Genomic DNA, 25,265 nt, shown 5'->3' with positions numbered 1-25,265 from the left:
AAATATATAATTATTTCCTTTAACTTAACTATCGCATAACTATCACATTTGTACTGCCACAAAAAGCATGCCAGGCTGTGCCTTCTTCCAAAGAACCAAATGGATGTGGAATGAAAGAGACCATCTCCATCCATCCTAATGTAAACCAAGTATTTTTAACCAAAAGCTTATTTCTGCACTTCATGCAGAAAGGGAATTCATATTTAAAGTACACTAGGCTTTGCAGAAAAAAATATTGCACCGATGTAGCCTCCCATTGTACAATACCTGCCAAAGGGCGCTCATTTTCTGACAGGTTAAAAACTTCATGGAAATTGCCTCTCTTGGTGGTATGAAAACGACTACTGTCTTCATCCTTGTTTATTCCAGCTGGGGCGCTTGAGCCTACATAACTTCTTGATGCTGCTGTTTGAAGCTGTAGAAAAAAATAAATGTTGCTGTTCAAATTTTGGAATCATATTTAGATTACACTCTTAAATATCGCTTGGCTAACTGTTCTTCCTAAAAGAAAAAAAAGAAAGAAAGAAAAAAGACCACAATTTTCATCAACTACTTCAATAAAATCGACTGCATATTATAGCACTATATTATTGCTATACCATAATGCTCTAATGTGCTATCCGAAGATAATTTTTCAAAGTGCTACACTTGGATGGATGACCTTTGCAGGGGTGAGAGCATATGGTACTAGATGCACCTCTATTAAAATACCATTTTATGATAGCAAAGAATATATCTGATTAGATACAGCTAAGTCACTGCACACAACTCACATTAATATACTAGTGGAACTAACAACAGTTAATATGTTATCAGTACTTCAGCTTGTCTTCAAGAGACAGACCAAGCCCAGATTGCACAAAATAAGTTTAGAAAGAAAACAAAAAAGAGCAAACAAAGAAGAGAGTCACACAAAACTGCAAAAACTCATTATGAATACAAATGCTGAAAATGAAAGGAAATTTTCCACGCTACGATCCATACCTTTTCATGCCCTGACAGCTAGCAGGAAAAGAAACAAACAACACAAATGTGACAGTGACAAAAGAAAAAAGTGAAATCTATTTAACAGTATAATACATAGAATAAAACATGAACTGAGTGAAGCTGCAAGATCTTACTCACATACCAAGAGACTACACACAATGAATGCAATTTAAAAAAAAAAAAAAAGTTATCAGTGGTTAGAGCACACCAGTTCAATTTATTCAGGTTATGTTAGAGGCATTGATCTTTGCTTTGCTTTGAAGTTGAATTGAATTTTAAGAGTGTTGGTATATGAAATAAAAGTTGGAATGGTTGTCAGCATCCTTAAAAAAAAAAAAAAAAAAAAAAAGTAGCATGAAGCTCTCAAACCTGAAGTACCAAAGTAAAATCTACTTTTAAACGGAGCTCCTGAGCCACCGGAGACTGCCCTAGCAAATGCGCCGTGGCTATGGGAGGACAGCAGGCAGCTCCTTTCAGACAGCTTGCCTGTAGTTGCCTTTTTAATCTTCACAGTGGCACCACACAATTCTAAAGGTTGGCTTTTGTCATGGAAATATTAACAGCTCCATCCTTATTCGGGCTGCACACATGCATTCCCCAGTTAAACAACTGGCACACTGACAACATGCAAGCTCAGGACCGAGCCCTTCTTCTGCAAAGGCCCAGTCCTGTTGGAGGCTAACTAGCCTCAGCTGGTTGTTTCTTTTTTTTTTTTTTTCCAGTGTAAGTTGGCAACACTGAACGCTTCACAGGGTTTAGCTCTAACAAAAGAAATACAAAGCAAATGAAAAATATGCACTGCCATCACTCGCTATAAATCAGACTGACAAACCAGGCAAAACAAAGGGTATTTACCATCCAGCTTTTAGGGGTACTGTAGTACAACGATGCCTCAAGGGAAAAAAAGATTAAGAAAGTTGATGTTGACCGCAAGTGTTCGACGATGACTGTACTATTACTTCAGCTACTGCCCTTTTGCTTTGCCCTTAGCAATAATTAAGCCCTCGGAACCAAGGAAAATAATAGCTTCTCCAATTTTTTGTCTGCAAGTAGAGATCAGCTGAGTTTTTTGGAAGGCTTTTTTGAGCAAGTAAGTTATTTGGCTCCATATGCCTGTAACCAGGCGAAGTTCCATAGCCCAGGACATACAGAAGGTCAGGCAAGAGATTTAATACTTATTGCTCTGGAACAAACATAATTCTTGCTTTTGTCTACTCTGCTTCCTTTCCACCCATAAGGTAAAGAGACAGAAAAGGCAGCTACGCTTCAGTACCATATCCTACTCCTGCAGCTGGAGATGTGAGGAGTTCTGCCCTTACTTTCAGTCCTTCCTAAAACAGGAAAGAACTTCCTCTACCCTTAAAACAAGCAGCTAACTTACATATACCCACACAGGCTAGTGACAAACCTATGGTCCACTACAAAAAGAAAAGCATCACATCCAATTTTGATAAGCCTTAAAGTGTAACTGAAAGTCATCGGATCTGTAAAGCTGGAAGAGCCATGTCTGAAACAGTCATCAAAAATGTGGAGATAGGCACACAGTATTCCTTGCTAGCTTTGTTTGATCTGTCATCAGCTTTTGACACACGACCTTCATCAATCAGATACTGATGCCAGGATTGCTTGTTGAGAACGTGGGGCCAGAGTGGTATAGGCAATAAATATCACATGGGGTCTAAGTTTACAGTATCTTGCACATTGTTTAAGGAAAGGAAGTCAAAGTCAGTGCACATATGCTGACAATTACACGTTTTGGGACTCTGTCCTTTGAATGGAGAAAAAAAAAAATCTATTTGAGATGGTTTTTATACTACTAGGTTCCCAGAAATCTCTCGGTGGGCAAGAAAGTTTGTCTAAAATTACTGAGACCAGGCTGATGCTTTCCAAGACTTTTTGAAGCAGACAATGCAATCCTGCACATCCTTTTCAGGGAGAAAAGCCAACCCTGACAAGTCAGGCACAGTAATCTCAAAACCTGGTGTACTTGTCAAAACTTAAGCTGTAAGAAACAGCCAGAAGGGACAATTTCTCTTTAGTTTATGGATTCAAGTTCAGCAACAGAATCTTTCCACCCTTAAGGCAGATTACAGAGACATCCAGGAGGAACCACCCTGAACGATGAAGCAGCCACAACCATCACAGAATGCAATGCTAACCTGAAAGCTCTAGAGGCACCAGAAAGTTTTAACTCTATCTTCTGCAAGTAACAAAAATTTAGGCTACAGACAACAGACCCAACGGCTCTAACAGCTGGTGGACTTCTCTCATTCCTTAAAAAATATGAGCAAACACCTCACTTTCAAAGATTTTCTTTCTACTTCCTTCTGAAATACTCAAATTTTGCTGCAGTTCTCACCAGTTTCCCACCATCTGCTCTATCTCCCTCAGAACCCCGTATTTCTTCTTCTTGACAGGTTAAGCAAGGGCTCATGTGTTCGGCCTCCTTTGCTGTCCAGCTGGGTACCCAGGCTGAATTACTGGTAAGTGTTTCACATTTTAGTCAGGGAGTTTTGACAGTATTCAGATACCCCAGGAAAGCAATTAGATATTGTGAAAAGAAGCATTAAGCAAATCCCAAAAAAATGGGATTAGCCTAAAGTTTTACTACTGTAAACACTGACAATTTCAGAGATACGGAAAAGTATGATTTGCTTTTAAGTTACCATTGCAGGCCCCAAAACAACTTGCAAAGATGCACAAAGCAGAAAACTTAAGACAGATTTAACTACTACATTTTAACAAAAGGAAAATTTACTGTTAGAAGTAATGACATGGTGAAAATGGTCATTTATCACCATTACGCTAAAAGATCATTTATTACTAATAACTATAAGACACAACATCCAAATCTGTAAATGACTTTACTACATCTATTAATGCTTATCCCATTAGTAAGCTACCTATTATACTAAATCCTTTTTTAAAACAATTGTTCTTCAATCCACATAAGCAGCTGAATCTCCATTACACAGACTATATGAGAACAAAGGGGAATACAAAAAGACTAAATATTGACATGAAAATAAGACAAACTGTATTTTACAGACATTGATGTGACTATAGATGGCATTATTTTCCCAGTAATTTTTGTGCTTTTTGTATATAATTTCCAGTATTTTTTAAAATAAAGATTCCTTTAAAGAAATAGAATCGATATGAAAACCGTGTGGATCTTGAGAATAAAAAAAAAAAAATGCATCTAACATTGATTATTAAGAGTGAATTAACCTTCCTTTAATGTGCTCTAGTCACTGGGGAGAAGGGAAGGGAGAAAGGGATCTGATTTTCAGAGGTTAGGGATGGGGAAAAAAGAAGAAGAAGAAGAAAAAAAAAGAAGTATTATCCTTACCCGTCTCGACACTGTAGCATTAGATCTTTCTTTGAGCTGAGGATCTGTTGGGAGACTTGTCCAGATGATATAAGGGGTATCATACTTAGCTCTAAGTCTGGGACATCGTTTGAAGATAAAATCAATAAGGAAAAACTTGATTCCAGCATAGAGACCTGGAAAAAAAGGTCACTTTAGTAAGTACGTTTTAACTGGTTTTAAGAACCTCACAGTTTTGATCCCATTTTAACAAGTTCATGAATGTACCAAATTCTGAATCTTCAATCACAGTGCTAATCCATTCTCTTGGTTTTAATATTTTGATTCTTCTTCCAAAGAAGGTAGGAAATTATTTCCCTTTCCCTCCCCTAGACAAATACTCTTCCTCCCCACACAGGTCTTTTCACTACTGACACAGTTTCTTATTATGCAGAAGAAAATTAAAGCAACTCAAACATATGTCCTTTACTATCAGAAGCATTCTGAAAACACGATACACTGCTAAAATAAAAAATATGCCAGAGGATTCAACTATGCAGTTCCCTGCATAAATTTAAATGACAACAGAGGGCTCTCACGTATTACATTAAACTCTGTCTTCCAGTTGAATGTGTCCTCTTATATAAGATATTTTCTTCCTGTGCTAGGTTAAAAGTAAGGGATTGAAGTACTCTCTCAAGACTGTAATGAATCCAATCGAGATCTCATTCTAAGAATCAGAGCAATAAAACAATCCCTCAGACACATGTTTAAGTTAACACAACAATTTGAAGCTCAAAAGCACTAAAATTAATACTCCTGTGACCTCCTCATTACTTCAGTGAAAAAATGAGTACTCTTGGTTCACAGGACACGGCTTCATATTTTAGAGCAAAGATTGTATCATACCTTAGAGGGAACCCTCTTTTCCCGATTCGCAGTCAAAAGTTCAAGTACCTGCAACTTTACCCCTAATATTTCATTCAGTCTGTCCTCTACAAGTAGTCATGTTAATCCTTTTTGTCCAACCCTATCATATTCATGCTTTCTATGCTGTCCCACATATTTCATTTGCAAGGAAGTGTTACCAACAATCCCCAAAACGTAAGACTTCCTGGAAGCCTTACGGCTGACAGTCTGCAGACATCTGCTAATGGCTCATCATAAGCTTCTCCACCTCAAGGAGCAAAGGCATTATCCAGTCCTTTTCTATTAGAGTACATATTCAGAGATGACTTAACCTGCACGTGACAGACAATGCCAAGAACGATGATGATACTTTAAAACACCACATTATTTATTAATGCAGTTTTTTTTCTTAAACTTCAACATTCCCTCTCCAAAGATCATGCTACACTTTAAAGCTTTAAGTGTAGACTGTGATTGGTCAATTATTTATTGCGTTTACCCATTGAAAGCCCAATAATCCTGTAGGGTAAAAAGCAGGATGCAATAAAAGCTGCCCATAGAGTAATGTAGAGCTTCTGTGTTATTTCTGGCTGGACCCACATGAACAAGCTGAAAACAAAAAAAAAAGTTTTATTACCAGCTTGCCAGAGGTTGTTCAAGTCTTGTTTTGAAAGGAAAAATTATTCAAGTCAGATAACTTACTTTTTTATTTTTTCCAGTATGTCTGCCATCTTGCCAAAAAGGTTCTGCATAAAAAGTGAGAGAATTATATCCAAGTTCCGGTGATATTTTTTGTCCATGAAATAGAAGACAGAATTATCATACAGAATTGATTTTATCTCAGGTATTCCGCCACTGAATAAATACAGAATTGAATAGCAATATTCGAATGACTTCGATCTAGCTTCACATTTTGTTCCGTAACTTACAATTATCAGAAGTGAAGGAAGAAGTTACCTAACATCACTGTTAGGACTAGAAAGTGTTTATGTTACTGCAAAAATTTTAAATTATCAGAATTTATAAGCTAAGAGCTTCTGTCAGTTGGTAACAACACGGGAAGTTTGTTCAAACATTTTGAACACTGAAATTTCAGGAAGTTTCTACTGAGATTACTGAGTCCAAATGTTGGACTATTATCTTCTTTTGAAACACATTACTATCAGATTTTTATGATATGGCCTTGAAGTTCTTAGATTCTACATAATTCCCACAACTGTTCATGTGACAACTATTGGTCGAGATTAACAAGGTTATCCAGTAACCTTCTCTAACTGATCCTTGCTGTCCCAACACCTGTAAATTTCATTTTCCCAATAAGATTCAAAAGGTGCTCATACGAGAAGCATGGTCACTTACTGCTGAAGAAAAAAGAACCAGCAGATCGATACCGGTGCTACCAACAAGCCAACTCCTGCAGAAGCACACTGTGCTGATGGCTCACCCCACTCCTACCAGCAGATAAGAACAGCTCATTGCTACAGCAAGCTCCTTCCCTGCTCCCAGTCACATGCCCCCACCTGAACAAGAACTTGCTTTCATTTTTGGCCAGATTAATTTTATGCTGACCTCACGAGCAAGGAGTCAGACAAGCACCACAACCAGCAGAAGGAAGGACACGAGAGTACACAGCTGGCAACAGAAACGTAAGCCACTTTCAGTGGCAGCACGCCATTAGACGGGGCACAAGGTTGTAGTGAGCTGCACTAGACAGCCTAGCTAACTAGGCAGTTAGTCGAGTCACTCAACTGCTAGCGTAGCTGGACAAAAGCGGATGCGTCGAGTCACGTAAGCTGGGAGAAAACCTTCCTTTGCCCTTTCCCACACAAAGGATAAAGGATTTTGGGGGGAGGAGGGGATGTTTGAAACACACTCTTTCAGAGCTGCTGAACAAACTGTTGAACTAAGACAGCTAAGCAAACAGTAGCCTTCTCCTAAACAGTGAAGGAACAGGTTTTCTTAAATAAGCTTTGTGATGGCTTAGCAAATTTGTGATGTGGATCCAGACTCCAGTGTATTGGCAAGATGCATGATCTGATCTACAGAACCAGAAGCTTATTTACATAGCAAGAAACAATCAAAACTTGTTCCTCTCCCCCTCTGACACTCACTTAGAGCCATGACTGGAGAATATCAATCAGTTCAATGAAGTGTCATGCCATTTTAACACTTTTGAGCACCTTATCAAGATCTCTACTACTTACAAATAAAGATAAGAATATATGAAAAGTACTGTTTGTTTTAGGCCTTTGTTTTCATGTGCTGCACAACAAAGTATTTTGATCACTTCAAAATTAATCTCCCTGTTTCTCAGGAAGCAGTGAGAGAAGTCTGAAAGCAGTACAGTACCTGTGCTTTCTGAGCCACATCTAGAACAAGCTGAAATTTTTCTGACACTGTCAGGTCCTCTTTTGGAGGTTCCTTGGGCAAGAAAAAGACAACCAATTAATTTATAGCTCAGATGAAACAGATATTTTTATAAAACTCCTACTGACAACTCAACCCTTCAACACTCTTGGTAAGAATACTGCCACTTTAAACAGTCTCTGTACTTACCAAGTTCTTCTCCTGCTTTAGATCTACTGTTTATGTTCATTCCTGCTTATCTTATAGTTATTAATGCCTTTCCTCCATGGCATACGTCCGCATGCATACTAATATGAGACTGTGAAAGACCCAAGCAAGTCTTTGGAGTAAAACAGTTAACGGTTTCCAATCTAGGACTACACACGTAAACTGACCTGTTTCTGGTCTAGCACAGAAATGTCACTTCTGTTAGTGGTTTTACATCGAGAATTTTTTCACAGATGATGGGCCTTTTAAGAGGAATAAAATTATCCAGGAAAGATCTCACTAAGCCTTAGGGAAAGGTTTGAAATTCAAAGAATTCTACCCCATATTAACACTTACGAAAATAAACGGGGGCAAGAGCGTATCAAAGTTAGTCAATTCAGTTTGGAAGGCACCTTAGGAGGTCATCTAGTCCAACTTCCTGCTTAAAGCAGCGTACATAAATAATAATTTACAAATGTTACAAAGAAACAGAGTAGGCTTTCTGAAGGTGATCCCACAGGATCTAACTTGTCCTAAGTTGGCCTATTAGGGTTTATTCCAGAAACACAATTCAAATTTAGAGTATTTTATGGTGAAACACCCAAACATAAGACAGTCGTTAGTGAAGATTTCCTAATTGCAAAAGAAAAAAGTGGTAGTGTCTGCATTTATATCTTACTCCTTTTTTCCTTTCAGAATTACTCACAAAAACACAGAAGAAGGTTTTGAAGGTGCAACTTCTAATGTAGGCATACAGGCCAAACTGATCAAAGACCTACCATGGGTTCAGAAACTTCAGGCACTATGCTCCACTGTATTCTCCAGCCCCTAGAAGTTAATGGAAACAATTAAAGAGAGATACTATTTCTTCTCCACCTGCCAACAGGGATTATTTGTAAGAGGTTAAGTAGTAGTTTCCTGTTTAAAACACAAACAAACAAAACCCCCAACCCGAAAAACTACAAACAACCAAACAAAAATATTTAAATTATTTTTAAAAATAACATTAACTATAGCGATATTGCACAGAATTAGGTACCTTGCTTATGGGTTTTAGAATAAAAGTGAACTGTGTGCACAGAAGGTGACGACTATGATTTGTACTTTTTTGTGGAAAGAAAATGGTGGCAACGATTCAGGAGCCTATTTGGCACTGGAAATTTTCAAAGAATGAAGTATCAGTCAGTAAGTACCAATTAAGAAATCGAAACATAATATGCACTAGGGTTTTTTTTTTCCCCCCTAATTTAAGGGAAAATACTGTTAGCCTATAATAGCGTTTAAAAATACCCTCTCAGTACAAAAAAATATTACCCTTAAAAAAGAGAGAGAGATCTTCCTTTTTAATGGGGACTGGATTTACAGATGAGAGAGATATTTCAGACACAAATACGCCAAGAATCCCTGAGAAGAACTAAACTGCAATTTTAGGCCTAAGTGAAAATTTTCTCCAGAAAAAAAAAAAAAAGCGGTAAGCCTCAATTTGTAAAGTGACATTCTCCAGCTAGTTCAAATACTGCAGGAAGATGCTTTTATTTTAGAATTTTAAAGTGTTGAGGTATTTGTCTGAGAACTTGCAGCATCATTCATGACGACTCAAGTCTTTGGAAATGAGGTAGAGCAGTCAGAAGTTACCTCCTTAGAGCAATCAAAAATTACAGAAATCAAGCAATATAACAAAGGTTATTAGGGTTTGAATTTCATCTTGTTATGAGTTAAAATAAAAGATTTAACATTAGAAAAGGTAGTAGTTTATGATTCAATGCAAAAGTCATAGAACAGCTTTCAAACAAAGCATTACAAGAAAATAATCTAGTATTTAAGTAAATACCTGGCTATGAGGTAATTTAGGGACAACCTCAAAATTGCTAAAAATAAGAACATAGGAATGGCCCAGCCATGCCATACAGCATTCATGTAAATCTGCAGATTAAGAAAAAAAAAAAAAAGATTACAAACTGAGGCGCAGCGAGCTGTATGAAATACAGCTCCCCGACTGTGCAGTTCAGAACCATGCAAGTCCGATCACGAACACTGATGAATGTTAGCCACCCCATGACTGACAACAGCACTGCATTCACAACGTAAAGTCAAAACAGTAAGATTGAACCAAATCACCAAGAAATGACACTTAAATAGTTCTCAGCTGTTTGAGAGATTGCGTACTTCCAGCCCTGCAACTGATGTGATGTAGAAATAAAAACTGAATGATAAAGTCTGTGAACCTGCTATGAGACCATGATACGGCCTAACTTGACCTAGGTCAACCAAAGCAAGAGTGTAGGACAAGAATAAGGAGTTCTAGCAGTTAGCCACTTACAGGAGCAACCGGATTAACTCTCACTGTATTTTTTCAGGTCAATTAAATCCTAAATTCTGTACTAAGCTTAACAAGATTGAGAGGGAGATCAAAAGGCTGCAGGAGAACGGATCTTTGTAGCTATTAATTGTTAAGCAAAATAAGTGCTTCAAAAGGTATTCTGTCCCCTTCTGAACTTGTGAAAACGTAGAGCCAATAGCCACTCCGCTTCGAGACACGAGGCCCTTTACTCTTAACCACGCAATGAAACAGTACTCAGGCTCCGAGAGTCCAGAACTTCTTGAACCAACAGCTGAAGCTGGTCTTTCAGCTTTTATCTGGAAAACGGTTTTGTTAGGCGGTGAGAGGAAACTAAGTGGGTTGAGAAAAGGGACAGAGACAACATGAGAAGCACAAAAGAAACCACAATGGGAGAGTCTCCTCCTCAGTATTGCCTGAGCTATGCAGTGAAAAGCAGCATTAAATAATGCTCTATAGCTTACAGGGTGGGATCACTTAATGAACAGATGTCTGTCATTTCCACCAGATAGTTCACGCTGACCAAGTCAGTTACAACTACTGTTTAATATTAACACCAAAATATTTCATATATACCATGAAAAAATAACTTAGATCATTTAACTAATAATTAGAAGGAAATCAAAGCAAAGTCCAACTAAATAGTTTTATCACCTTGCACCATGGAAACTTTATTGCATAACCCCACAGCAATATTTAAATTTAGCTCAAAGACTTAATTTTTGCCCATTAAATGAAACTCATATCAAGGCATTTAGTCTCTTATCTTTAGTATCTTGTCACTTCTTATCAGGTGAACATGCTCCTAATGAATGGAAAATAGCACCAATGGTAAAAAATAGCTTCTCGTCAAATATGGTCTCTATCAGGATTTCAGCCCTGGACAATAAGATTTTACAGAGACTGAAGTAACCATCAAATTACAGGTCTGGGAGACCGGAAGCAAGAAACATGGGAACAATGCCCAGATTCTTATAAGGTATTTTAACCATTACAAAACTGTACCACAAAACAAAGCCAGCATCACACAATTTAAATGATTTTGAAATATAAATGAAGCATCAACTGCACACTATTTTGTGTCTATACGATATTACACTATTTGATTTGACTTGAACTGTAACATAACCCATACTCAGATATGGTAGTTTCAATGAACTTAACTAAATGCATTAAAAAGTTCTTACTACTCCTCAAGGAAGAGGATAACTTACAATAAAGGCAATAGCAGAAGTGTAGATAGAATACCAGTCTGATAAGGCAGAAAGATTCTTCACAAAATTAGTAACAGGTTTGGCACCTCTCTCTAAACAGAAGTGGAGGAAAAAAAACATACCACAATTGTTAGGATTAACCAACTCTAATTAAATGACTTGTAAATGACAAACAACCAAATTAGAAATTTAACAGGAATATTCAAGATCTGTAAATATAAAAATAGCTTACTCAAATTAAGAAACAAATAAAACTTTAAAAGACTAAGCAACTAGGAAAGCAATATATTTCCAAAAATTAAGGGTTATTCAAGACAAAGCTTACCTCTAAACTGTAAGAGTAAAAGGGTTCGGGGGGTGGGAATCAAGCGTAGCACTATCTTTACCAAGACAAGGTGGCTTCTGTCAGCAGCCTGCTCTGAGCTCTGTACTACTAATTTACATTACCCCCAAAAACTCAGTATAGGTAAATTCATCCTACTGTAGAACAAGGCAAATTAGCCTGATTGTCCATTGGCAGCTTGGAGCTCAATCTGCCACTACCTGAACTAGCTGATTTAAAACCAGACTAGATCTCTCTTGGCTGTGTTTATGCAGCAGCCTGTCCACTGCTAGCACTTGTCTGGTGCTTACCCCTACCCTAAGTCAACAGATATAGCTCGCCTCCAGCCTCTGAAGCCCTATGCTCTTCCTGTCACTGCGCAAAAGACAAATTCATACAGGGAGATGCATCACCCCCCTCCCCACACACATGCACATAGCCAGTGACAGCAAGAAGATTTATTTTTCAGCTCTCTAGACAAGGCTTGTCCTTGTCCTTGTCCCTTCCTATTCCTACATGCTCTTTTACCAGTTATGCAAACGGTTTAGGGAACACAAGAAACAGGAAAAGGCTGCTGCAAGGAGACCTTTGCCTTCTCTCTGATTTTGCTGAAGACACCTCTTGCACAGAGACCAAAAAGTAACACCCTGGTTCACCATACAGTTCAGAACTTTGGAAGACTTTCCTCAAGGCAGCCGATGGTATGCCATCCTAGTGTGTTTTGCTTGAACGTCAGCTATTCTTGATACACTTCCAGTAGGAAGTGATAAGAACTAGATTTCCTTGAATGTCAGTGGCACAAACGAAGCAGCGGACGAAGTAAGTGGAAGGGCACGCTCAAGGCAGCAGAGGAGGTCACTGACTCAAGCACTCCTTCCAGCAGCTCCTCCTCTCTGCTCTCCTCCACCGCCTAGGAAGAACTTGCAGGGAAGGTCAACACCTGGAAACCACTGGAGATAAAAGGGGCTTGAGGGCCTTGGGTGGTAGTTAGACACCCTCAAACAACAGGAATCTAGCCTCTGTGGTTCCCCCAGGGAAGTTAAAAACCACTCATAGCTTAAGCTTAGTACTACTTTTTTTTTTTTTTTTTTCCAATCATTCTGAAGGCAATGCACTTCCATCAAGGAGAAGACGTCACAAGAATTCTCCCAGAGGAAACTAGAATGAATACCAGTATTAGATTGAGAGAACAAAACTGGCCTTATACAGACGTTAAAGCCTTTTATTCCCTTCACCTCCCCTCTGTAATAATTCAAATATTTAGGGCACAACCCAGGCACTTTTTTTTCAGGCTAGTAATTCTTTGCTGCATAAAGCTGCTGGAGGGTTTAACTACTTTGTTTAACCTCCTATCTTGCATCCTCCCTTCCAGAAGGGGTTATCAGCTGTCAGAGAAAGAAATGCAGGACACATTCAGGTTCTACACAGTCCAAGCCCTCCTTCTTTGACAGCGTAAGTTAATACAGGCACAAGCACATAACCACTGTTACTTTTGCCACTAGAGAAATACCTCACAGAAGCTCAGTTTCAGTAGTTAAGGGGTTATCCTGTTCTCACTCACTACATGTTTACACATTTTAATTAGCGTTACACGTATAGTACAGAGATACCCTATGTAATTCAAGATTAAAGGCAAGCTTTTACCATCATCGCTCCTGCCTGTAAATTATTTTGCATTCCAAACACTAATTCAGGATATCTGAATCACTTCCGCTTATGAACCGGCAAAAGTATTTCAAAACACTATATTTTTACATGCAGCAATCCTCCCAACAGGGTTACTAAGAACTACTTTTATTTCCAGAAAATAAAATACTGCTAAATACTTACTTAATCTTCTCATATTTTCAGTCAACCTGAAAAAAAAAAAATAGATAAAAGCAACTCATTAAACAGATAAGTAGTTGTATTAAAATGCAACTGTGCACATTTGGTCTCTGAAATACTGCTTACAGTTGTAAATTAAACTTTTATGCATGAAGCTTCATTCTTATCCATTATGAAATGTGTGTCTAGTAAATGTTACAATTTACCTTGCATCAAACCAAAACCTGAAAAATAAAAGCTCTCCAGTCTTTGTCCTCAGTTTTCAAAGGGTCTATGACAGAACCCAATAAATAATATCACTCATTCTACACTATACAGCAGATAAATTTCAAATTTCATGTCTCAGCCAAGACATTTGCAAACCAGTTGAGAGGTGGTCCTGAAATTTCGGTTTTGTCATTTGCCATGTAAACACGTGCTCAAACCATGCAAAGGTGGTAAAGAACCTTGTAAAGAAGCCAACAATTGTTTACAATTGCCTTAGAGCTTTACCTTCTAGCACTAAGTGGTTCTTCTGTTTCCACTGTATTTTCCTCTGGCTGAAATCTGAAGTCTTCAACATACTCCCCAAATTTGTCATAAAACCACTTCTGGAGTCTTGAACATACTGTGTGACTGCGCTTATCTATAAAAAAGAAACACTATATATGAAGACAGTATCAGAAGACATCTTCATACAAAGCCTGCATCTGTTCCCATATGATATTTTTCTAAGTGTAGCATTCTTCGTAAAACATTTCTTGTCCTTCACCAATGCTTTTCATGGGAATCCACTATGCAATTTAGTTTTCCTACCATTTCATGGAAATATCAATGTCTATACTGTTAAAAATATATAAGCATCTATCAAGACAGTCACATAAAGATATGCAAAAATTCTATTTCACTGGAAATGAGGCACGTTTCCTGCCCATTCAAATCTCCCTACTCACACGGCAGCCATTCTCTGCCAGGCAAAGAGCCTAAACTTCACAGTTTGCCTCTTTGGCAGCTTAACAGAGATCGACCATTGCCCGGACACCACCTCAGATACCCCAACTTCTATGTCTCTGACTACCCGTCAGTCTTAAAGTCTTAGGAATACCAACACTTAATTCAGAAAGTCAGAAAAAAAAATTTTTGAATTTCTTTTTCATAACAGAAGTTAAAGGAATTTTTCAGTCTCTTGTAGAAGAGAAAACAATTTAAGTTTGTAAAAGAAGAGTAAAGGTGATTTCTGCTTCCAGGAGAAGCTTTGCTGTAAGTACAATACCTGGAAGCATCTTATTACAGAAGTACAAAAATTACCTAAACATGTTTCAACAAATGAGAATTTCTAGCAACACGGTAAAAACTTTTTCTGGTTAAGGGGTTCCTGTAAACATAAAACTGACCTAAATCTCAACAATTCTATTGTGCTGAAGAAAAGAAAACGTAGGCCAAAACACTCCTGCAGAGAAAACGGGACAATGCCTTACAGCTAGGCTAAACTGACAGGAATGGGAAGTGGGAACTTCAGCAAAATTCTGCAAGAAACATTTGTACAACTGTCTGCCAACTAGTTATATGTAGTAAAGTACTAGCTTCCAGTGTGGGCAAGGAAGGGTGTGCGTGTGTGTTTAGTTTTGTTTTTTTTAAAAGTTGGGCTAGAGAAATTATGCTGTATAGGCTACCTTCTATATACGGAATATATATATTCATTATACTGCCTGTCTTATAAGGCAAAGTAATACATGCTTTCTGTATGAGCACTTCACAGTTACTTCAAGACAAATGTCAGTGGAAAAAAACGCAACACAGTGAAGCCCTTAAGTTCTAGGCAGTGCAGATGAAAGCTAAGCAATCACGTCTTGCTTTATCTCTAACTCAGAAAATCCCTTCTTAGAAGCAATACACAGACTAGTTTTTGGAAAGTAGGAACAGTGCAAGTTAGGTCAACAAAACAATGCAACAAAGGGGGGACTGGTCACAACTATACCAGGGTCCAACTTAGAACAAAACTCTATAGTTAAGCCACGTTTAAGCAGGGATATGAAAGACTGATCTGCTAGCTACAACTGTCCAAACTACTTTAAGAATATAAGACCAAGCAACCAGTCCTCAGAAAATAAAATTATGCTATAGATTAATGAATGGCAATGATATCTAGAAAAATAATGAATTTAGTTACAGTTTACAGCTAAGACAAAGCTAACATTTGAAAATAAAAGACAGGAAGTCAAAACTTCCCATATGATAATACTTCAGGTAGTAAAAAGAATGAAATTTTGAGGGCATAGTAAGACAAAAAAAATGAACAAATGGTAGTTCACATAACAGAAAATACTGACATTAGGGCAGTACAGGAGAAGCAACCCTTACATTTCAATTAATCTGTACTTTTAAAAGCCTGGCTAGTACCCTCAACCACAAACTGTGGGGAGAAAGCTTAAGTGTACCAAAAGATTGACACTCTGCTACCTTAGTTCTTTCAAATTTCACTATATTATTCAATCCATACTAAGCAGCAGCTTGAGAAATGAGGGAGGTAGAGCAGATGTGCAAAACACTAGTAAATCATTTAAGTTTATTCCTTCTATAAGAATTTCTTTTCTTTTAGAAAAAGGAAATATTACAGTTAATGACACCAAAAAGCTTTTGCAGTTGAGAACAAAACAGAGCATCATTCCTATATATCAGAGCCTTTTTTCTGAGTAGTCAAGGATCAGCTCTGCATACGAGAATTAAAGTTATGTTAACAGCTTTCATTACATTTCTAAAAGTCTTACAGAAAAATATAGATTTTGTGTTCAGATGTGCAGAGTCTTCTACAAAAAGTAAACATAGAATCACACACAGAGAAACTGCTCAAACGGTCTTTTATCCTTAGCTTTTTCGGAAAGCTGCTTAAGCATCTAGCAAGTTTTTCAGTAACATTTGTTTTATCTTCTGCAATAGTTTTGAAAGAAAGGAATGAAAAAAAAATCCGCTCCCTGAATCAAACTGCTAGTACAGATTTGACCAAGATTACCTGTTCCATTGGCTTGTGACTGTGGCTTTGCAGGTTGCTGAGTTGCAGGCACCTCTTCTGTTCTAGAAAGAAGATGGAAACAATGTGAAATGCTACAGATTAAGATCTTTATGCCCATTGTGCAAAGGGAGCCCACAAAGGAAAGAACCCTGATGGCTTCCATGGCTGAGCTAACACAAGCATGACAAGAGAAAACAAACTTGTGCTTTATGGCGAGTATCAAAATGTTCACTGTATTAGAATCCAGAGAAATGCCACATACTTAAAAGTAGAGGAACGCTCTACTCATTTCCAGTTACCAACAACTTATTTTCATCTTACAACTACTGAATATTTTAATATCCGACTTGTTGCATTATTCATGTCTTTGTACTGTGTATTCCCTGCAATGCCCATCAGGAGGGCTCCTCAAAGCCCTGACTTTTCCCACAGGAATAAACGAAAAGGGATTCCATATTGCAAGCTGATAACCACAGTTCCAGAGCAAAACCAATTCAATACATGAACTCTGAATGCTACCACTGTTACTATAGTCAACCACCACTCAAAATTTCCACAAGGAGAAGAGTAAATGCCAAGAATTATGTAAAATATTACACTGTAAGCTCTTGAAATGCACAAATATCAAAACCAAGATGAAAAGATCTTAAAAATAACACAAAATATAAATAAGAGCCTGAAAAACTGAGAAAACAGCTCTTTAAAAATATACGGCAAGGAGTAGGCACCATTGCTCTCATCTTTCATGGCAAGTCAAGAACAATATTCTCATTCATTAAGAGTGAATAGATTCTATAAAACATATGAATGCTTTTGCCATCCTGCAACGTGCAGGACTTAAAAATCATATTTCAGCTGTCCATAGCCTCCAATAGCCAAAGTGTTCTGAGCACACTTTAGGCTTCAATCCATGCTACAGAAAACATTTTCTGATGGAGAATCAGCTTTGGCAACATAACACCAGCTGCAACAAGCTTCACTTGAGATGGAGTTATAGGACTGAAAGGAAGCAAAAATGCTTGAAGCAAAAATGTGTCAGTCATGTACAATTTTGTTATCGTTCATTTAACACACAACATAGGTGCTTTCAGTGCTTTCAAACGTTCCCTTCATCTTTCACTCCTCCTGAAGGGAACCAAGAGGTGTACAGGTCAGCAAAAGGAGAGCAAGAAGAGGGGTGCCATTATACTGGACAGATTATGGCAGTACAGATGCTCCCTCTGTTGCTGCTCCTCTAGAAGGCACAGGAAGGAAAGATCTTGCTGCATTGTCTGTATACGGAACAGATGTAAACCCATGGAGAAATATGCTCACGGTAGCATCCAAACTGATCAAAAACAGAGCCCTGTCAATGGACAAAGATCACATACAAGGCAATAGACCACTGAGGAAGGGAAGCCTGGAAAGGTCCAGCAGCCATCTGCTGAAGACAGTCCGAATACAGCTTCGATTCAGCCTCTGAACAAATTAACAAAATAAGTAACGACACAAAGTAGATGGCTGCTTCACAGATCTATTTTACACACAAGGCATTTAGCAGGACTATTAAGCAAAACAGAAATCCTAATAGCTCATAGATTCTATCACATACTCGGTCCTTGAACATACTCAGTTCTAGGCTGGAAAACAACAGATCTAATTACCTCCCTTCCCTCTTAAGCACTTCCCATTTTTCATGAACTTTCCACATCCTTGTTCGTTTCCAAAAGGAACATTTAGAAATAACTTTCTAACTTCTAAACTATATTTGGACAACTATCAGTTTGGTGTAGCTAAATTCCATGGGTTTTGCTTTCAAAACCTGTTGTTTTCACTCCTCTTCAAGGCTGTTCCACACTGCTTCTGTATTTATAACAATTCTTTCCAAAAGCCACCTGAAATTCCACCACCTTTTTTTTTTTTTTTTTTTTTAAGTTCAACTTTAACTTTGGTTTGTGTGCCATTTTTCCTCAGTTCCTATACAAACCTTGGGCTCTCCACCTAAAAGAACTCCTGCTCTTCTCACTCTTCCCCCACGTCCTTCTGTCTCCTCCAGTCCTAGCTCTCTCTCTCTCTAAAGAAACAGAGCTATAACTACGGTCAAATTTGCACAAACCATTACATAGCAGTGTCTGCATTTCTGTATCACCCCATCAAACGATATACATTTTCTCTTCACAAACTGTCACTGCCTCCATGTTCGTTGAAACTGAAGGCAGATTTTGACAGAGCGCACGTAATTAATTGCTCACAAAGAGGTTCACACAGGCAGGAGCCAATTATTCAAGCTGTTCTTGCCATGCTAAGACACGAGGGGTCACACCTGAACAGCCTCAGTGCCGGAACAGAGATGGGATCCAACCACTGAACACCACGAGGCCCTTGGCATGAGTCTTCCTTTGAAACACTAATATATTTTCAAAAGCAGTACAGTGTTGAATCTTTCCAAGAAACTTGGGGAGTAACAAGAGTCTCATCTAGGAACAGCTCTGAATACTAGCCTGATTGAAATGCCTGAGTAGCATACGACAGTTCGGCTTTTCCTTTTTTTTTTTTTTTTTTCCCCAGCAACGTCTTTCTTACCATCTGCCTATTACTCTTTCCCAATGAAGAGCTTGACCTTTATGAATCATCAGGTTAATGACAGTTTATTACTGCACCTGTGAATCAGATTACAATTAAACACTTCAGCCAGATTTGGTCCAGGAAGCTCAGATTCCTTGTTCAGGCTTGCACACCCACCAGGAAGCCTAATCCTAAAAGCAAGTCATGCTGAGTCAGCCAGTACCGCAAGATCACTGACAGGGTAAGAATCACTTTAACACAAAAGTTAAGAAAGTCTTGACACTGAACTGCAGGCTATTTATCCTGCCTTCAGTATTTTGGTATTGTGCATCTTTAGCCTTGCATACCACTGAGAGCACAAAACGGTACAAGAATCAAAACAATCTCTCCATGAATTCAGGTCAAAGACCTGAATCACTACAAACAATTCCCATAGCTCTTAGGCTGTTCTTAGCCACGTTAAAAGTTATTTTCTACAGACTTACTCAGAGTTCACAAGCAACCCATCATTTTTGACAGCTTTTAGGGAAGCCAAGTACGGCTCTTATATTACTTGTTACTGCTCACAGAAACATGAACACGTATGCATTTCCAGGGGAAGCACCTTCCAACCTTAGATATGCAAAAATAAGCATAAAGGAGTTACTTTCACAGCGTAGTTTAAAGACAAATCATTCGGGTACACACAGCTTCAGGAATTGTCACAAATCTGAGTTAAAACACTTTCATATGTCGTCCATGTCCCTCCCACTAAAATATACCAAAGCTTCAGAAGCCTTTGTCCTCCTTGCCCGGACACTCCCACATTTTGTACAACTCATAGCTTCAGGAGCAAAAGAGCTCAGAAGAAATATCATCAACCCAATGCTGAACCAAATCTACATCTTAACGGGCAACAAGATTTTAAAAAGAAACTCTTGGCAGCAGCTTCTTTACAAGCAGCCTGTCATCAAAGCTAGTAAGTTAAAAATAAAAAGAGATGCATGAAGTTCAGCCAGCTGGGTATGTCAGCAGTCGGGTATGGTAGCAATCCCAGTGCGGCACGGGAGCCAGACGAGAATCTTTGACCGGGGTCCCGGCTTCTTATTACCTGTGCAGCAAGCCCCAGGCTGGCAGGGATCCTTCCAGGAGGGAACATTTCCTGTCTCTGTAGCAAACCCAGGGGGCCAGTTAAGGAATTTCTCAATGGACAAATTCAGCCATATCCAAAATATGGCATGTATGGAAGACTGCCACGCAACAAGAGGCCAGGAAGAGTCAAGGAAGATAGGGGCTAAAGAAGGAATAGTGGCTTATGCAGAAACATCACCTATTTTCTCTTCTTAAAAATAGCTTAGAATGATACTGCTAAAAAGAGTTGTTTAAGCCACAGCTTGTTAGTAGGTGTTGTTGCAATAATTGCTTTTTTTTTTCTTATTGTGTGATGGAGCTAGCTTACAATTCGTAAAATAAGGCAGCAACAGCCCACAATTTAAACTAAACAAGCATTGCTTACATAGATTATTCCAAATCACTTCTGCATTGTTCCACTAGCAAAATTTCATAAGCTTCAGCTGCTGTACCAAACGTCAGGTTGTCCCAACGTGCCTCCATGGAAAATCGCTAGTTGAGGCCACTAGTTTTTTGAATACTTAGACATACAGACAGCCAGGAATGAGCACCATAAACAAAAGCACTAAGCAGCCTCTTCTTCCAATCTTCCCTCCTTCCTGTAAACAATTCAATGAAATAAAGCCGTACTCTTCACTTTAACAAAAAAAACCCAAAAACCTACATTATCAGCTGGCACTTAGTTTTCCCTTTGCTGAACAGTTTGCAGTGCCTGTTTTTTACTGGTACACATACTGATCTACTTCACAACTGCATTTGAAAACTGTAACTGTTAAAATAGAAATAATGTCCGGCTCCTTACGCCACAACATAATTTGTTTTTCATTAGTAGCTTACATCTGTAAGCAAGGAAAAATATGAGCACATTTATAGGCATAGCTACTTAAAGATAAAACGAAAAATTATCTGAACAGCAGGACAAATTTGGTTTTATTGACATTAAGGAGGAAAAATGATTTTCCTAGGGTAAGTTTGCTTAATAAAATTATGGATCCATCAGGTATAAATTTAGCCTGTTAAGTATAGGATTATGCCAATCAACACTTTGCCTGTAGCGCTAACAGGAGTATTAAAATGTCTATAACAAAGTACAACCAGTTAAAAAGCAGTGAAAAGCAATTTCACACAATGGAACACAAGAAAAAAAAAAAACTTAGGCAACCTGATTTTTCTTCTTTTGAGTATAAACTGGGAAATGGTTCAAAATCTTTTGTTGTTGTGGTGTTAGCTATACTTCCCTTTCCCGAAAAGGCTGGAACATAAGCAAGACCAGTCAGAAAGAGACTTGGATAAATGGGATAATTTAGTGCAGCACTCAAGCTAAACAGGACTAATGTAACCCTTAGAATATCTAAAGGGAATAGCATTGAGGTGCACAGGTCACGCAACCTTAATTTAGCAATGACGTCTTCCAGAGGCATGCTCTGATTATGGTTGTGCACAACCCAGCAAGACTCAAATGTTGACACTCAGAAACGAACAGATTCAAAGAGGAGCTACAAGAAAGACGAGAGATTGATAAACAAAGAACTTCAAGCTCTTTTCTCAGTAAAACACAGGTACTCAAAAGCATCAGTGGGCCAGATGAGACCCCATCTGGGCCATCTTCATTGCTACCTGTAAAGAACAATTCAAATATGACAGGAGGATGGGACTTGCCCCATCCAATCATTCCCCATCCTTTCCCAGGACTCTCAATAATGATGGGATCACTCTCCCCTTCTCTCCTCTTCCAGCACATAACCTGGTATCCAGGCATACTCTTTCTTCGGAAAAGGCCTAAAGGCCTAGACCTAAGTTAATAGTATGATGGGCTATAGGACAGGTCAGATAATACAACTTTTATTGTGCTCAAATACAAGCATGTGGAATTTGCATCTCCAACAACTTCTTCAAGGCAGTAAGTCAGAGACGAGAAGAAATCCTGAAGTATCTGTTATCTCAAGCAATAGCAGAAAACAAGACTCATTGCTTCGTACTGGACAAGACACCTTTACTTTCCTCACTCATACAAGACCTTGCCAAAGAAGAGTACCTCATAGCAAGCCTCCAAAAAGCATGACCTCAGTACTGTGGCTGTCTAAAAGTCACTGGATTCAAACACTAGACAGAAATACGACCTCCTGGCCTGCTTCAGAAGATTCCTGTTGACGACTCATGAAGAGCAAGCAGCATCTCCTAAACAAGCTCATGCCACTGAGTTTTGGCTCTAAACTCCAAAGAAGGGTAAAACTCATCTTTTCAAGTCAGCTCAGGTACACAGGCAATTGACCTGGATAGAACCCCATGAGACAGCTTCCTCCCCAAGAGAAAAGTCTTTGAGCGCCAGGGACCCCAATCCTCACACTCATTGGAAACATTACTTTAAGAGGTGCAAGCTCCTTCAGTAGAAACTTCTCCATCAGCACAGCAAACCAAGGACTGCTGTGTTTCAGGGATGTGAAAAACACACTCGTTCAGGGAGACAAAAATCACTAATACCAAATCCAGGAGAAGGAGGAAAGCCTGGGGAGAGAGCAAGATGCCTGTAAGAGGAAAAAGGCTAACTACCTAAAAGTGATTGACAATGATCCCTCTGCAAAAGAGATTTTTCCCCCAAAAGCTGCTCCCACACTGGCAGAGTTAGGTACATTTCTAAGGGACCCTAAAATATGCAGACCAAGTTGGCTATGATAGACCAGGCAGACTATTACATGAGTGCTTTGGAGACACTTCTGCAGGTAGTGGGTGCTCTGCTACAGCAGTATTAATTAGTCAACAAGGGAGAGCCAAAATCAGAAGCCCACACGAGCAATGACCATTACAGAGCAACCACATAATCTCAAGCAGGAGGACAAGCCTGATTGTCCCTCTTCCACTGTTCCCAGTAGTCCACTCAATCAGGCAACATCAGCCTACAGACAAAACATAAGCAAATCTGTGCATGCAGGCAGGCCAGCCAGTACAGAGGACAGAGGGGAGACTGGATATCGCAGTTCCACTTCCCACTCATGAGGTATACCAACCCTAAAAGCAACTGTAATACGCCAAGAAGAAGAAAAGAAAAAAAAAACAATAAAAAGAAAACCACATCACAAATCAGAGCCTTCCGCATCACCTTTGTGGTACATCACAGGAGTGATTTTGGAACAAGAGGTCTCTTCATGGTCATCCAGAGCCCCCTTCTAAGCGTGCAACTTGACAGCTTAGGTTAGCACTGCACTCAGATCAATCTGCGCTCTAAAGTCAGCACAGAAACAATGATTTTGGAGGACAATCAGTACGAAGCATTAGCCAGAAAATCTAACACAGCTTGGTACGGAGAATAAGTTGGCAGGCCTAATTTACATCTGCTACATAAAACCTTGCTGGACCCACACTTTGAATACTGCATGAACTGTCTCATCATCTTCAGGCATAACAGGCAAAGAAGGACGAGCAAAGTAATGAATGGGATGGAGCTCTGTTAAGGAGAGTCAACGGTGAACTTCTGTAATTTATTGCCTTCATAGCTTCAAGTGCTTGACAGCACTAGCACGTTCAAGAGCGGATTAAACAAATTCATGGACAGAAGTTCTATAAACAGATATCCAAGTGAAAAGGCAGGGATGTACCTTCAGATATTCTTAATATGTTTACAGCCACTGAGGGAGTAGGAGGTAAACAGAGCAAAGCAAGCAGCTAGGCTCATGTGGCTCGCCATAAATAGCTCCTATTCCCACTGCTACAGACAGACAGGGTGGGGACAAGTTTCTATAGCACTGGAAATCTTATACCCAAGCAAAAAGTTTTGCCTATTTGCTCCTGCTTGTCTCTTCTACGTAAGGGGCAGTGCTTACTGCACACTATTACCGACTCAACCTACTTAGTGGTGACAGTAGTTGAACCCCAGCTCCCACTGCTCAGCCAAATAATCTCAGCTAGGCCTGAGGAAGACCATGTTGGCATATGCAAGTGGACTAGACCAGCAAGCAGCTGCTATGGTCTTAAGATCTGATGTCCACAGCTGCTAGGCAGACTAAGGAGAGACATCAAACTTGATGCTCACCCATCAGGGTGGGTGTCCTCAAAGCTGAAAGGACTTAGGGGTACAGGGAGGTATGTATCTACTTGTCACTGCCAGTGGCAAGGAAGGCTCAAATTTCAGTTACTCTTGCAGATTTAGGATTGTAGCGGGATGCTGGAATGTCCTTGCTGCTAGCACAGGACAGGAGAACAACAGAACAACAGGGCCTGGGCAGCCTGCTGCTGACACAGTTTTTGAATAGGCAAGGCACATGCAGAGGCATGGCAAAGGCTCTGGCATTCAGCCACACAGAGCACATGCTGATAGCTCCAGCTAGATGAGGTCCCAGAGGGAGGTCATCAGAGACCGCGAAGTGAGGAATGTACCAACCAGGCAACTCTCAGGACACCTCTGTAGTCAGAACAGTAGGGAAGGTCAAGGAATTTGGGTGTAGATTTAAGATGTCCTTTTACAGGAAAGGACAGACAGCCTTTCACTCTATGAGCTACTAACATTTTTTTCTTAAAAGAGAGTCTAGACTGGAAATGTTTTGGCCATAACTCAGAGAGAGCCACAGACATCAAGAGGCTTTCAGCTATACAGAAAAGATATTTCTCTTACCTTGTTTTAAGTACTTCATTGACTTTTTGTTCTAGTTCTAATCTCCTCTGCCGTTCTTTTTCTAGCTCTTGCCTTAATGTTTCAGCATTTGTTTCTTCTCTCAGCTTCCTGAGCTCCTCCTCTGTTAATTAAAGGAGAAGAAAAAGATGTAGTTACCCTGAAGTATTTCTGTAAGAAAATTAAAAACTAATTAAGATAGATTAGATGTGTTTTTAGTCTGTGCTATGACAAATATCCTGACTAGAAAAAAAAAAAAAATCAAAGGCTGGAAGAAGACTTTATGAAAAGCACATAGGTGTACCAGGTACGAAACATTTGGTTAAAATTATTAAAACAAGGAGAAAAACAACTTTAACGTTTTCTTTTCCAGGTGCAATGCACCAAAAATAAAACCTTGGTACAAGTTACCTTTACCTAAATACAACTTGACACACTTTTCATCCCCAAAAGAAATAATCAGCAGTAAAGGTTGCTTCTATCACTAAATCCACTAGTCATAACCAAAAAAAAAAATCTATTTTTTTCTCTCAACTATACGGGTAGGAAAAAAACACAT

General features: G+C 39.0%; 1 protein-coding gene across 5 annotated transcripts in view; it reads right to left on the bottom strand.

The window, feature by feature from the left end:
- The window catches only part of GRAMD4 (GRAM domain containing 4), an 86,405-nt gene that overhangs the window by 8,184 nt on the left and 52,956 nt on the right, over positions 1-25,265 (bottom strand). For all 5 annotated transcript variants that reach the window (XM_068930898.1, XM_068930908.1, XM_068930890.1 and 2 more), the window contains exons 4-15: positions 24,710-24,830; positions 16,450-16,511; positions 13,953-14,085; positions 13,464-13,489; positions 11,312-11,403; positions 9,591-9,682; positions 8,539-8,587; positions 7,556-7,627; positions 5,909-5,952; positions 5,706-5,815; positions 4,340-4,494; positions 268-415 (exon numbers count right to left, since the gene is read on the bottom strand). In XM_068930898.1, coding sequence (XP_068786999.1) covers positions 268-415; positions 4,340-4,494; positions 5,706-5,815; positions 5,909-5,952; positions 7,556-7,627; positions 8,539-8,587; positions 9,591-9,682; positions 11,312-11,403; positions 13,464-13,489; positions 13,953-14,085; positions 16,450-16,511; positions 24,710-24,830 — 1,104 coding nt within the window. The remainder of the gene's footprint in view (positions 1-267; positions 416-4,339; positions 4,495-5,705; positions 5,816-5,908; positions 5,953-7,555; positions 7,628-8,538; positions 8,588-9,590; positions 9,683-11,311; positions 11,404-13,463; positions 13,490-13,952; positions 14,086-16,449; positions 16,512-24,709; positions 24,831-25,265) is intronic.

This window comes from Struthio camelus, chromosome 1 (genome assembly GCF_040807025.1).
Source record: "Struthio camelus isolate bStrCam1 chromosome 1, bStrCam1.hap1, whole genome shotgun sequence".
Taxonomy (NCBI): Eukaryota; Metazoa; Chordata; class Aves; order Struthioniformes; family Struthionidae; genus Struthio; species Struthio camelus.
Note: the sequence above shows the minus strand (reverse complement) of the source record. Positions and strands in the feature narration are given on the sequence as shown.